This window comes from Camelina sativa, chromosome 5 (assembly GCF_030686135.1).
Source record: "Camelina sativa cultivar CO46 ecotype springtype chromosome 5, ASM3068613v1".
Taxonomy (NCBI): domain Eukaryota; kingdom Viridiplantae; phylum Streptophyta; class Magnoliopsida; order Brassicales; family Brassicaceae; genus Camelina; species Camelina sativa.
In genome coordinates, this window is record NC_141884.1 from 21,302,986 (window position 1) to 21,316,162 (window position 13,177).

A 13,177-nucleotide genomic window follows, 5' to 3' on the forward strand; every position below is an offset into this window, starting at 1 on the left:
GTTTTAATTTCCACATCGGCGGGTTGGTAAAACTAAATTTATATAAATGATAATTTAATATTTTTTATTTGCTCACAATTATAATATTAAATTTCTATTTTATATTTCATAAAATAATGATGCAAATACAACAAATAAACAATATAAAAATGTAATAATACATCAAAAATAAAATACTATAATATTCTAAAATAATAAGTATTCAAATAGACTAATAGATTTACATAACAATTCAAAATAAATATTATCTCAAACAAAATATATATTTTTTAAAATAAAACAATAATTTTTATTATTATATTATAAATTTTTAAAAAATGTTGATTCATGCTTTAAGCACGGGATATATCCTAGTAATAGAGTTATTTTAGTTTTTTTACACTATGCCTTATACTGAAACTTATTCATTTTCTTTTGTTTGGTTGCGTGAATTTATAAGTGAATATAGTATATCAATTTAGTGCTATTTTCATATTTTCTAAATGTGTAATCTTTATGAGGAATCTCTTATTTATTCATACAAACAATAAATAGATGATAGATCTATACTGTACTTATGTGTATTCAATTTTTACTTGTTGATCATAGGCCTGGGCAAAATACCCGGATCCGAATATCCGATCCGAACCCGATCCAAAAAACCCGATCCGAATCCTGTATCCGAAATTGTAAAATATCCGAACGGGTTCTAAATCTCTAAATCCGAAAACCCGAATCCGAACCCGATCCGAACCGAAATCCGAACGGGTAGCCGAATATACCAACATTATTAATATATAGTAGTAATGTATTATTAATATTTATAATTTAAATAATATAAGTGTTCAAAATATTCAAATATTTAGATATCTTTGACAATTTGAAGTATTTAAACTGTTTATTAGTAAACTTGGGTAGAAAATACTCTAAATTTTTAGATATATTGCGTATTATTGAATAATTTACACTAAATTAGATACTAAAATTTTGAGTTTTGTGAACTTCGGGTAATCCGAATCCGAACCCGAAATACCCGAACCAAATCCGATCCGAACCCGAAGTCTAGAAATACCCGAACGGGTCCTATACCTCTAAATCCGAAAACCCGAAAACCCGAAATACCCGAACCGAACCCAAACGGGTACCCGAATGTCCAGGATCATAGTGGTATTTTATGGTGATGATAAAAATTTAATATATAAAAGCAGAATAATAAAAAATTTGACCAGTAATAACCAGAAACACAAGAAGAAGTGAAATGACAAACAAGAGAAACTTCCATTGAATATATATACACATTTGATCTCCAACGCAAACACAGAACTCCCTGTGACCCTTTTGAAAATGTTGCTTCTTCCTCACAATTTAATCTGGCCTCCACACACAGTTTGAATATATTAATCTTCTTCACCTCAGAGAAGCAACACAGCATGTCTTCGTCTCTTAGATTTTGTCTATTCTTCTATAGTGTTCTGAAGATGTATACTTACTAAAGCCTCACAGGAGAAATCTCATACCCCCCTATCTTGCCAACCGCTTTTGAAGCATCTAATACATGAGTTCATTTAAAATGTGTAACCCAAAAGGAGCAACAGAGAGGGTTTTCACCTAGAAAAACACCACATCAATCCCAATAGTGAACCTATGTCTCTTAACTCTGAAAATGCAATAATAGCCACCATCACTAGATTTGGGTGTATATAGTTCTAGTGACAATTTGAGCCTATATTAAGTGGTAACGAAAAAAGCAAACAACAACAAGACTCTGTTCTGTTCTGTTCTGTTCTGTTCTGTTCTGTTCCACACAGAATCTGCATCTGTAAACTTTACCTCTTCAAAGTCCAAATCTGAATCCAAAACTAGTTAAAAATGGATAAAAGAAGAGAGTTTGAGAGAACCCATTAAAGAAAGCAGCTGAAACTTTCTACGATGAAGACAATGATAAAAAGTTGTGTTTTGACCTTTATGCCCCTCATCATCGTTCCAAAACCCCTAAATTACAATCTTTGGGTCATCAATCTGGATCTAATCCACTAACTCTCTCCAATTGTCATCCTCGCTGTCGAACCCCCAAAAGATGATAGCTGTGATCGGATTGCTTCTGGGTTTTCTAATTTCAGCATTGTTCTTAATCCAAGGAAAGCGAAGATCAAACGGAGATCATCAAGACAAGAAGAAGAGATCTAGTAATGAGCCTGCAGAAGTCGTAAAGCCTAAGAGCTATAGCAAGAGTGAAGTCTCAGAACACAACAAAAGGAACGATTGTTGGATCATAATCAAAGATAGAGTCTATGACGTTACTTCTTATGTTGAAGAGCATCCTGGTGGTGACGCCATTCTAGTTCATGCTGGTGATGATTCTACTGATGGCTTCTTCGGACCTCAACATGCTACTCGTGTTTTTGACATGATCGAAGATTTCTACATCGGACAACTTAGTCAGTAAGAACCAAAAAAAAGCCAACTTCTTTTTTTTTTTTTTTTTTTGTATTCTCTTCTGCAGAAACTTTTTGTCTTGCTAGTGTAACTCTTTTTTTCTTCCATTGTAATCCCAAAGTTTCCTCCTTTTTTTTTGTTTCTGTTAATTTTCATGGCAAATCTTGAGTTTCAAATTCAGGGCTTTTACTCATTTTGTTCTGAGTGAGCTTAAAGCTAAGCTCTGTTTCAAGTGTTCTTGTGGGAATCAATAGGATCATCAAACACGAAACTATTTAGTCTGATCAAGAATCATAAATAATACTGTATTCGACAAAAAAAGCATAACCGAGATCTAGATTTCGAGTTCTATCTGATATAGACCTAAATCCAAAATACAGAAGCATTGACATTTGCCAAACAAACTACCAACGTTCATATGATGAAGGTCGGCCTCCAGCTCGGCTAGGACGGTCATAAGGACCAGGTCTGCTTCTGTAGGGTCTTCCCTCATCGCGTAATGGTCCCATAGCTCCATACCTATCACTTGTATCCCTTGCGTATCTATCCCTGTCATAGCTTCTCTCTCTCCCGCGGTATTCATTCTCAAGTTGATGATGATGATGCTCAGGCATCCCATACCTATCAATCACCAAACGCTCTCCAGGTGGTGCGTATCTACATTGTTAATGCATCAAAAGATCATGACTTTCCTAAAACCAATAGAATGTTGCAACCAAATTTATTTAGACCAAAGATAAAAGAGCTACAAACCTCTCCATCGGATAGTGATCACGAGGTTCATACTTGTCTCCACCATCAAAGCGGTCCCTATAGCTATATCGTCCCACATCACGATCACGGCGTGCTTCCAAGTAGCGGTCACGGTCACGCTCCCTCTCTAGTTCACGATCTCCATAGCGATCACGATGTCCATCGAATCCTCCAAGTCTAGAGCGCAACGGTAGGGGATCTCTAACCCGTCCTCGATCACCACCAGTTGATGGGCAGTCTCGAGCCCAATGACCAGGGCGTCCACACTTAAAGCACTCATCCTCACTTCCCTTCCCTCGGGATGAATAGCCTCCACCCTTAGGCAAATTGTCTGCATCGTCTCCACCAATTTTGGGCTCAGCCTTGTTCACTGAAATGACCCTATTACCCAACTCCCTCCCATGCATGTGCTTAATTGCATCATCAGCTCCTCGGCGATCAGTGAATGTAATAAACCCGAAACCACGTGGACGGCCAGTGTCTTTCCCCACCATAATCTACAATTACACAAAGAAGACCAAAAATATTATGAAATGCATGTTGAGCCAGGAAGGAGATATATACATTACTACGAATCAGATGTTACATTAGAGTTAAGAAATAAGCAGATATATTACATTACTACTCTCATATAGCATGTACTAGAGGTGGCAAACTCCAAACATTTACAAGCAAACAGAAGACAGCAAGATTCAGAAACTTCCGTTGCATAATAGCATTGACACGAAATACTTTTCAGCACTAGAAAATTCATTCGAGGTCCTTAGAATCACAAAGCACGGAGCACAAAGTCAAATCACATCTACATCACAAGGATTATCTTCCATACCAATCATCCTAGCAAAACAATGGTGGAGATTAGCCTCTAGCCAACCATACCCTTGCAACTGGCATGTTACCTCAGATCACTTTCACATTACCTAATGTGCCCACCAAAAAATCCACAGAAAATGCTTTCTAATGCTAATTCCACTAAACAAAGAAGCCTAATATTCTGATCAAGACCATTATTGACCAGAAACTTATACTTATCATATTGGTGTATAGATAAATACTTATGAATACAAACGGGGTTGTATTCCAAAACCGCTTACTCCAACAAACACACAGAGAACTAGTTAGGAATCTCTGATGCCAAACAAAAAGTACTGCACTGATGCTGAGAAAACAGCCATAGGTACAGGATAAAGTATTGGTCCACAGAGCATGATCTATATCAAAACTCTTGGATTTCCAAGCTTAGTACCCTCAAATATATCATCAGGTCCAGAGAGGTTAACAACTGCGTATTTAGGTCCTACGAAAGCTCAGCTATATCCTGCACTGAATCCTTCAACAAGTCAAGAAACCTCAACTAAATGCGTGAGATTCATCCTCAAACCATCTCAGCCATGAAAGATACTCCAAACATCTGGGCATCAAACCAAATCTTCAACAAAAACAAAACTACAGCTAACAAAGCTCAGAGATATCATTCACTAAACACAAACTCCAACACGAGTCTCTGATAACTCTGATCGTCTGTTATGCAGCACAAGCAAAGAAGGAGATTAAGACCTGACACTCAGTGATTTTCCCGTAGCGATCAAAAGTACTCTCAAGCTGCCTCTCTGTCACATCCCAAGACAATCCTCCCACGAAGATTCTGCTCTCAAGATTCCCATCGTTTTCTCTGTCTTTCATCGTTGAAACTCTCACTGAAACCCAAAGCAAAGAATAGTTAGCCCACAAAATCAAACTCTTACTTAAACAAGTCAAGTCAAAAACTTTCAATCGAAACTACGAATCGGGTCAAAAAACTTGTTGAAATCCGAAGCAAGAACAAGAAACCCTAGAAATTTTTCGCTTTGATAAACCCTAATTACTCACCGCTAATCCAAAGGTTGAAACTTTACACGGTTTTGGTGATTGTGATGGAGAATGAAGCAACTCTTCGCTGGGGATTAACTTCTTAATTTATATAAGGACACAAATGTTGTGCGCTCAATGACTAAAACACCCTTAGAAAGTCGTTTAATTACAGAACTAACCTATAAACCCTAAAACCCTTCTTCTTTTCTTTTAGTCTATCTCCCTCTTTTTGAGTCTCCAAGCTCTCTCTTCTGCAAAACTCACGGTACTAAAGTCTCCTCTTTTCTATTTCACTCTAATCCAAAGTTTGGTCCTTTGCACTTGATGTCGAATTTCTAAATTAGGGTTTTTATCTCTGTAGTGTAGAAGCACGAAGAGAAAAATGATAAAGAGACGATTTTACAAGCTTGAGCATGGTGATAAAGACAGTGGATCCGATTCGTCTTGCTTCTCTTCTGACTCTGATCCTGAGACAGAGGAATCAGAAGAATCTGAAGAAGAAGACTCTGTTGCGGAGGTTTCCGAGGACGATGATGATTCAGGAGATGATGATGAATCCCCAGGTTTGCTTCTTCAATCGATTCATTATGTCTTGTGACTGTACTTGATGAGAACCCTTTAGTAAGTAATGGTCTTTTCTAATTCTCTGTTATAGCTGCTGAAGATGATGCTGATGCTGATGATGATAACTCTGATGGTGATGACTATGGAAGGAGATTGGAGGAGATGTCAATGAGTCGTTATTTAGAAGAACCACCGGAGGAGGTGGAAGAGAATTATATTCTAGGTTGTATGATAAAATCCAAATCGGTTTATAAATGCAGATATTGTCCAACCGTTGTTTGCTTGAATGAGAACACAATGCAAGCACATGTTTCATCAAAGGTAAATTACTTTGCTTTGAACTAGGATCTGAGTGTTTGGTCTTTCTGTGAATCAAATACTACCATAGGAAAATTAGTTAGCTTTATCATACAAAGGATTGAGTGTTTGATCATTTTGGAATCTAAGAAGAAGTAGATGATAAGCCTGACGTTTGGTTTTAGCATTTTCTCTTCAGTCTTGTTGTTTATCATATAGATTTTCTTTCATTTGGCTCATTTCAGAAGCATGCTCGAATGGAGAAATTGGTTAATGGAGGAAAACTCAGAACCGATGATGAAGAAGTTGATGATCCAGAGACCCCCTCTCAGGTGACATTTTAGAAAATGCGAACAAGTGCTTTGTGTTCTGTCAATGAGTCCTAACTAAATTCTTGCGATTAAATGTAGGACAATCAGACAAAACGGAACAAAAGATCACAAAGACTGAGTAAGAGATCACAGAAACAGGAAAAGGTAAATGTGCTTGCCCATTACTGTAACATTGTGGCCATGAGTGGTCTGTAGGAAACCTAATTGTCCATATTTTTAATATGAACTTCCAGGGTTCATCGACCAAACATGGAGAAAATGAAGAAGTTGATGATCCAGAGACGCCATCTCAGGTGACTTTTGAGAAAATGCCAACAAAAGCTTTGTGTTTTTCCGATGAGTCCTTTCCAGAGTCTTACAAATATCTTAAATGTAGGAGAAACAGATAAAAGGAAACAGAAGAGCGCGAAGAGAGCATAAGAGATCACAACGACCGGAAAAGGTTATTACTGTAACATTGTGACCATGGTTGTCTTGTCGAAAACCTTATTGATTCGTTTTTCATATGAACATCCAGGGTTCATCTATCAAACATGAAGATAGCAAAGATGTTGATGATCCAGAGGCACCACCGCAGGTTTTCTTTTTGACATTAGAGCAAATGTTAACAAGGGCTATGGGTTCTTCCGATGGGTCATAACCAGATTCTTGCAAAACTCTTAAATGTAGGAGAAGCAGATAAAAGAAAACAGTAGAACACGAAGACAGCGTAATAGATTACAAAAACAGGAAAAGGTAAAAGTAGTCTGCTCTTAATTGTAACCTTTTGACCATGGATGCCTGTCCAAAACCTTATCGTTTCGTCTTTTAATATGAATATCCAGGGTTCAACCAAACATGGAGTGAACAAACAAGTTGAAGATCCAGAGATGCCACCACAGGTTTTCTTTTAAATTATAGCTAATGCAAACAAGTGCTTTGTATTCTTTCGCTGAGTCCTAACCAAATTGTTGCAAAAATCTTTAATGTAGGAGAAGCAGATAGAAGGAAACAGTAAGTCACGTAGACAGCAGAAGAGATCAGAGAAACAGGAGAAGGTAAAAGTAGCCTGCTCATTACTGTAACCTTCTGACCATGGTAGGTCTTCAAAAAACCTTATTGATTCCTTTTTTTTCATATGAACATCCAGAGTTCATTGACCAAACAAGGAGAACACGAAGCTGCAACACAAAAATCTAGAAAGAAAAGGCGTCAAACTACGGATTGAAACTGTAGTATTTACAGCAATATGATAGGCCTGAAAAATTAATCCTTTTCACTTGGAATCGATGGATAGATGAAGAAAGATAGGATGACTGGATGAGGAGTGAGTGTTTTGAGTTGATTATGTTCTCTCTTAGCTTAAAGTTTTGTCTACAAACCTGGTGCTACTGAATATTATTTTGATATATTGAGTTATACAATTGTTGTGTTTCTGTTTTGTTTATTTATTTGTCTACGACTTGCTATCGTTTGTCCTTGGAATCTCACTTCCACGTACTAGGTTATGGTCCATTGTGCTTCACCTTGCCATCTCTTGAACTTATTTATACCATCTACTACAGAACCAATAATGTTAATCTAAACATATACAATACAAGAAGAGAGGTTGGTAAAACGTGACTAGAACCATTTATACAACAAATATACATTTTGCTTAAATTATTATGCTCCAGTACCCCATTATAGCATCATTGATCTTTGGCACTTCCCTCCAAATGTTCTGTCATTTTCTCTCCCCTAGTCAGCAGCACTCAGCACTTGTCTGCCTGAATCTTGAGAAAGTTGAAAGACTGGAGTGAAAAAGACAAAAACTTTAATATTTTCTTCCCTCATTGTACTCTTGTTCTCTATAGTCTCCACCATAAACAATTATTGATATACATATGTGTGTAATACAGTGGAAGTGTGTGTGCAAATATGGACACAAAATAATAAATATAAAATGCATTTATAAGGGATACAAGTGAGATTTGATTAACTTCTCCCACTGCTCTTAAAGTAGCAAGTAAGAAGAAGCATTGGCTTCACGTGACATATTCGCTGTCATGTCCGTGATCGAGCTTCTTTCATCGATGCCATTACAACTGATCCTGTCATGACTTGTAAAACTCTTGATTCCATCATGATCTCTTCTTCTTTCTATATGTTCTTCTTGTTGTTTGCTGTCTACTTGATTTCTCCGGTGAGATCATCAAGCGACCTCGAAGCTCTACTGAGTTTGAAAACATCCATTGATCCTTCAAACTCGATTCCATGGAGGAGAGGAACAGATCCTTGCAACAACTGGGAAGGAGTTAAGAAATGCATAAATGGAAGAGTCTCAAAGCTTGTTCTTGAGAATCTGAACCTCACTGGATCACTCAACTACAAGAGTTTGAACAAGTTGGACCAACTTAGAGTTGTTAGTTTCAAAGGCAACTATCTCTCTGCCTCGTTCCTTAACTTCTCCGGTTTGGTCAACCTCAAATCTCTTTATCTCAACGATAACAACTTCTCCTGCGTGTTCCCTCACTCGCTGACGTCTCTACACCGTTTGAAAACCATTGTTCTTTCCGGAAACCAGTTCTCCGGCAAGATTCCTACCTCGTTGCTCCGTCTTTCCCGCCTTTACACGTTTTACGTTCAAGACAATCTCTTCTCCGGTTACATTCCTCCTCTCAACCAAACAACTCTCAGATTCTTCAATGTCTCCAACAACCAGCTCTCTGGCAATATCCCACCAACACAAGTGCTGAATCAGTTCAATGAGTCGTCTTTTACTGGTAACATTGCTCTCTGCGGTGATCAGGTTCAAAAGTCATGCAATGACACCGCAGGAATCACTTCAACCCCATCAGCAAAGCCAGCGATCCCTATAGCCAAAAGGCGGAACAGAGCAAATCTTATTGGAACCATTGCTGGAAGCATCAGTGGTGGAATTGTGATACTTCTTCTGCTCACATTGCTTCTCGTATGTCAGCTACAGAGACAGAAGCGAGTCAAATCCAAGAGAGATGTGAGGAGAAGCAAAGCTGTGGTAGAGTCAGAAGGAGCAGTGGCGGTAGAAACAGAGGAAGGCACCAGTGACCAGAATAACAACAAAACGTTCTCATGGGAGAGAGCAAGCGAAGAAGGATCAGTGGGGACTCTTGTTTTCTTGGGAAGAGACATCACGGTTGTGAGATACACCATGGATGATCTACTCAAAGCTTCTGCGGAAACGTTGGGAAGAGGAACGTTAGGGAGCACTTACAAAGCGGTGATGGAGTCTGGTTTCATCATTACTGTTAAGAGGCTCAAAGATTCAGGGTTTACTCGCATGGAGGAATTCAAAAGACATATTGAGATCCTTGGTAGGCTCAAGCACCCTAACTTGGTGCCTCTCAGAGCTTATTTCCAAGCTAAAGAAGAGTGCTTGCTCGTTTACGATTACTTCCCTAATGGAAGTCTCTTCTCTCTTATCCATGGTATGTATTGCAACACGCACACACACATTGTTCTTGGTTCCCACAAGCTTTAATGTGTTTTTATATGTGTCTTGTTCCTAGGAAGTAAGGCTTCTGCGAGTGGGAAGCCTCTACACTGGACATCATGTCTGAAAATAGCAGAGGACTTGGCCATGGGTCTGGTCTACATTCATCAGAATCCTGGCTTAACGCACGGGAACTTGAAATCATCTAATGTTTTGTTAGGTCCTGATTTTGAGTCCTGCCTAACGGATTATGGTCTTATTGATCTGCATAACTATGACTCAGTTGAAGACACGAGTGCAGCCTCTCTCTTTTACAAAGCTCCTGAGTGCAGAGACTTACGCAAGACCTCGACACAACCCGCTGATGTCTATAGCTTTGGAGTACTCATTCTTGAGCTTCTAACAGGTAGAACTTCATTCAAGGACCTTGTTCATAAGTACGAGTCTGATATCTCCGCATGGGTGCGTGCGGTGAGAGAGGAAGAGACTGAATTAAGTGAGGAGCTGAATGCTTCTGAGGAGAAACTTCAGGCGCTTTTGAGCATAGCGACAGCTTGCGTGGCTGTTCAGCCTGAAAACCGTCCTATGATGAGAGAGGTGTTGAAGATGGTGAAGGATGCAAGGGCCGAAGCAGTACTGTTCTCATATAACAGCAGCGATCATTCGCCTGGGAGATGGTCCGATACAGTTCAAAGCTTGCCGAGGGAGGATCATATGAGCATTTGAGGCAACCGAAGTTGTTGTGCCTTGTCCATTGTTTTGATTTTTGAAGTATCTCTAGTGAGTTCGTAGTGTAAAAGGTTTTAATTGATGCCATTTTGATTCCATAACTAGGTCTTCACCTAACTAGTATTTTAAAAAATATTTGTCACAAAAAAATAATAATATTTTTTTAATTTATTTAGTTTTCAAATTCCCAATTAATTAACTTTTCTTTAATTAATTTATAATTTTGTTTAGAATATTTTTTCTTCTTCTTATGTTTTATATAGTTTAGAACCTAATTACATTATATTTGTTATTAGATAGAATATAAAATTTTAAAACATTTAGTTTTATTTTCTATAATTAAACAGAAGTATATGCCTATATTGTATGTTAGTGTATATTTTTATGTTTATACAATTTTTTTTTTTTTGGAATATTAAGAATGTGTTGTAGCCTATGTTGCATGGAAACGGAAACGGATACGCGGAAACGAAACGTTTCGGAAACGGGAAACGGGTTTTTTCAAAAATTAAGTAATGGAAACGTGTAGGAAATGTATATACATATATAAATATATATATATATATAGATATAATAAAGAGAAATACCCTAAAATAGCACTATTTTAGGTTTTTCTTCCAAAGTTAGCACACAAGCTCAAATTTTCCAAAACTAGCATTTTTCTAAAATTAATTACTAAATTAATTCATGACAAAAGGATAAAATAATTATAATCAAGAGTGTATCGATTCTGATTTTGGTGAAGCTTACAATCTCACATCATCTTCTTCTTCTTCATCTTCTTTGAGATTCAATCAAAGAAGCTTAGGGTGATACTAAATCGGCAAAATCTCTGATGAATCCACAAACTCTGTTTTTGAGGAAAGAGCATGTGACTGGAGCTTGGGTTCACAACGAAAGCTAGACTTGGAGGGAAGAACTGATAGATTTCGATTTGATTGTGGTGTTAGATGAAGACACTGAGATCGATTTTGTTTTAGCATTAATTCACACCAAATTTTGCATACAACACATCCACCGCCACCATCGTTTCAGTCCTGCGAACTCCCACCGCCACGGCCATAAAAACGGACTCAGCGACGGCCACCAACATAGCATATATCAACATCAAAGTTGTTGCATACCAAGTGTTTGTTATAATATCATTGGAAACAAAGTAGTTGCTAATGAGTAAGAAAGTTTGTTGTTGTTGTCCATTTTTATGTATTCAGCTTCTTCGGTTTGTAGTTCTTCGGTTACAGAGTGGCTTAGTATTGTTGATGAAGAAAAGTATGGTGGTGGTGGTGGAAGATCTTCTGGTTCTAGTTATCTCCGTTTTGAGATTTTGGTATATTTAGGAATAGCTTCCTAAAATTCAAGAATGCATTCCTAAATTTATGCAATCCTTCCTAAACATTATGAAATTCTTCCTACACTAAAATAAATGAATTTTTGAATCTTCTTCTATTTATGTGGTGCCTTAATGTATCACATATTACTCAACTATGATGAATTTCATGCACTTTATTGTTTTTAATCACTACTCCATTATTTTTATGAAGAGCATCCTAAATTTCAAAGTGTCCTTCTTGAATATTATTGTAACTTTCCTAAATTTGAATAAATGTGTTTCTAAATCTCTATTTTTATGTGTTTTGCTTTCAATGTGTCAAATATTAGTAGATTACTCCATTAGTAAGGGATAATGATTTCATTTTTGTGCATATTCTGATGTTTGAAAATCTAATTTGTTTTATGAAAGTCATCATGAAGTTCAAGGAAATCCTTCTTGAATTTCATAGAAGTCTTCCTGAATTTCATAGAATTCTTCCCGAATTTCATACAATCCTTCCTGAATTTCATAAAATCTTTCCCAAGTTTCATACAATCTTTCATGAAGTTCAGTCATAGTTAAAGAAAAGTGCTAACATAAAACACTAGTGTACTGATATCATTTGAGCATCAACAACTATAGACCCAAAACACCCAATCACATCCAATGAAGACGCATAAGCCAAAAGTCCAAACCTAGAGACATGCTCATAAGACAAAGATAAGGTGTTGTAACACATAATTTGAAACAAAATACAGTAGAAGTATTTGGCGATTTACTGCACAATAAGAAACATTACCTAAGATTTGATTTTTCATTAGTGATCTACAATTTGTTTGAAGCTAACCCACCACCGAACTCAATACAAATACTAACATTGTTTGTAACTGCTTAGTACAGAAGAACAACATCCAAAGAGAACATCTTTGCGAAGCTGAGCACCCCATCATCGTTGAGAAGGTTATGAAGGAAGAACAAGTGTTCTTTAGTGAGAAGAAGATGACAGGTCTTCCCATTTTGTCAAATGTTGGAAGAAACCTCTTCTCTAGAAGACTCCCACCATTCTCAATTATAAATGCCTTAAACTTCATTTCACTGTTACAAAACCAAGGTGATGAACGATTTTGGTAAAAATACAATAGAATGGAAAATAAAAAAATTCTTTAATCCCAAGCCCATATTTAATCAAATACAAGCTTATTACTAATAAGAGTTTCTCTAGACCCGAACAAATTCTCGACTTTGATAACCTATCTTCCATAGAATTGCATAAATAACCCTCACAATTTTGCCTTTAAACAGCCATTGTTTTCCAATTTATCAAAGAAACCATGGTCCTCTTCCCAGAAAAAACAAATTGAAGTATTGAAATCTCCTACAGAGCAATCAACACTCGATAGGATACAATCTAAGCTACAATCAGGAGTAGATGACGAGCAGAGCAGATCCGTACCGTACCATAGTCAATAGACGGATCGGAGCTAGATTCAG

At 37.2% G+C, this 13,177-nt stretch overlaps 3 protein-coding genes and 1 pseudogene across 8 annotated transcripts; 3 read left to right on the forward strand and 1 right to left on the reverse strand.

The window, feature by feature from the left end:
- The first annotated feature begins 1,973 nt into the window (after nt 1-1,973).
- On the forward strand, nt 1,974-2,608 carry LOC104787105 (cytochrome B5-like protein). Its single transcript, XM_010512624.3, has one exon. The coding sequence runs from the start codon at nt 2,057-2,059 to the stop codon at nt 2,423-2,425; it is 369 nt and encodes a 122-aa protein (XP_010510926.1). The 5' UTR covers nt 1,974-2,056; the 3' UTR covers nt 2,426-2,608.
- A 61-nt stretch (nt 2,609-2,669) lies between these two features.
- On the reverse strand, nt 2,670-5,156 carry LOC104787107 (glycine-rich RNA-binding protein RZ1B). The gene is made up of 4 exons (XM_010512625.2): nt 5,038-5,156; nt 4,726-4,865; nt 3,169-3,665; nt 2,670-3,072 (listed from the first exon to the last, which is right to left on the reverse strand). The coding sequence occupies exons 2-4, from the start codon at nt 4,849-4,851 to the stop codon at nt 2,820-2,822; spliced, it is 876 nt and encodes a 291-aa protein (XP_010510927.1). The 5' UTR covers nt 4,852-4,865; nt 5,038-5,156; the 3' UTR covers nt 2,670-2,819.
- Nucleotides 5,157-5,189: 33 nt separating this feature from the next.
- Nucleotides 5,190-7,638, forward strand: LOC104787108 (uncharacterized). 5 transcript variants are annotated; one of them, XM_010512627.2, is made up of 12 exons: nt 5,190-5,284; nt 5,381-5,582; nt 5,675-5,904; nt 6,126-6,212; nt 6,291-6,356; nt 6,446-6,505; nt 6,589-6,654; nt 6,730-6,789; nt 6,882-6,947; nt 7,037-7,093; nt 7,184-7,249; nt 7,342-7,638. In XM_010512627.2, exons 2-12 carry the CDS (start codon nt 5,402-5,404, stop codon nt 7,417-7,419), a joined length of 1,017 nt encoding a protein of 338 aa, XP_010510929.1. In that variant the 5' UTR covers nt 5,190-5,284; nt 5,381-5,401; the 3' UTR covers nt 7,420-7,638. The 5 variants fall into 5 exon arrangements, with proteins under 5 accessions (XP_010510929.1, XP_010510932.1, XP_010510931.1 ...); XM_010512630.2 differs by having other exon boundaries at nt 6,598-6,654; XM_010512629.3 differs by having other exon boundaries at nt 5,217-5,284; nt 5,386-5,582.
- A 527-nt stretch (nt 7,639-8,165) lies between these two features.
- LOC104787109 (inactive leucine-rich repeat receptor-like serine/threonine-protein kinase At1g60630) lies at nt 8,166-10,479 on the forward strand (annotated as a pseudogene). Its single transcript, XR_015557294.1, has 2 exons — nt 8,166-9,640; nt 9,722-10,479. The product of XR_015557294.1 is annotated as an inactive leucine-rich repeat receptor-like serine/threonine-protein kinase At1g60630 (transcript).
- Nucleotides 10,480-13,177: the final 2,698 nt, after the last annotated feature.

What these genes read in the sequence shown, in the direction of transcription:
- LOC104787107 (XM_010512625.2), bottom strand. Translation starts at nt 4,851, where the DNA reads ATGAAAGACAGAGAAAACGATGGGAATCTTGAGAGCAGAATCTTCGTG. An exon ending in GGAAAATCACTGAGTGTCAG is followed by an intron (nt 3,666 to 4,725) that starts GTCTTAATCTCC and finishes GTGTAATTGTAG; the next exon opens with ATTATGGTGGGGAAAGACAC. An exon ending in GATCACTATCCGATGGAGAG is followed by an intron (nt 3,073 to 3,168) that starts GTTTGTAGCTCT and finishes TTAACAATGTAG; the next exon opens with ATACGCACCACCTGGAGAGC.
- LOC104787108 (XM_010512627.2), top strand. Translation starts at nt 5,402, where the DNA reads ATGATAAAGAGACGATTTTACAAGCTTGAGCATGGTGATAAAGACAGT. An exon ending in AAGCACATGTTTCATCAAAG is followed by an intron (nt 5,905 to 6,125) that starts GTAAATTACTTT and finishes GGCTCATTTCAG; the next exon opens with AAGCATGCTCGAATGGAGAA. An exon ending in GATCACAACGACCGGAAAAG is followed by an intron (nt 6,655 to 6,729) that starts GTTATTACTGTA and finishes ATGAACATCCAG; the next exon opens with GGTTCATCTATCAAACATGA.
- LOC104787105 (XM_010512624.3), top strand. Translation starts at nt 2,057, where the DNA reads ATGATAGCTGTGATCGGATTGCTTCTGGGTTTTCTAATTTCAGCATTG.